The sequence below is a fragment of the Eimeria mitis genome, genomic scaffold (assembly GCF_000499745.2).
Source record: "Eimeria mitis Houghton genomic scaffold, Emh_scaff1249, whole genome shotgun sequence".
Classification (NCBI taxonomy): domain Eukaryota; phylum Apicomplexa; class Conoidasida; order Eucoccidiorida; family Eimeriidae; genus Eimeria; species Eimeria mitis.
Window position 1 is genome coordinate 1,348 of NW_013568433.1, and position 420 is coordinate 1,767.

Sequence of the window (420 nt, forward strand, 5' to 3'; positions counted from 1 at the left end):
GCTGCTCCCTGGCTCCCTCCTGCTGCTGCTACTACTACTACTACTACTGCTGCTGCTGCTGCTGTCGCTGCTGCTGCTGCTGTGTGTGCGTCGCTTGCGGAGAAACTCAAAGGCGTGGCGAACGCGAGCAGCAGAGCAGTGGCGCGGCGGGGCCTCCAGCCGCTCCGGCGCCACCACAGAGAGCTGCGAGAAGCAGCCGTGGCGGACCCACTGGGGCTGCCCCTGGGCGTCGAGTGTCTCCTCATCGCACGATATAACATGCATCAGAGATGCATGCAGCTCGTTCAGTTGCTGCAGCAGCAACACACACAACAGCAGCAGCAGCAACAGCAATAGATGCAGCAGCATATGCAGCTACAGACAGATATATACACGCGGTGAAACAACACACAAACACTAAAAAAAAAAAAAAAAAAAAAA

The 420-nt window shown here is 56.2% G+C and overlaps 1 protein-coding gene across 1 annotated transcript in view; it reads right to left on the reverse strand.

The window, feature by feature from the left end:
- EMH_0032910 (uncharacterized protein) overlaps positions 1-420 on the reverse strand; it is a gene marked incomplete at both ends in the record, with an annotated part of 2,965 nt that overhangs the window by 658 nt on the left and 1,887 nt on the right. Inside the window, one exon of the mRNA XM_013494684.1 lies at positions 1-183. Within this exon, the coding sequence (XP_013350138.1) occupies positions 1-183 (183 nt within the window). The remainder of the gene's footprint in view (positions 184-420) is intronic.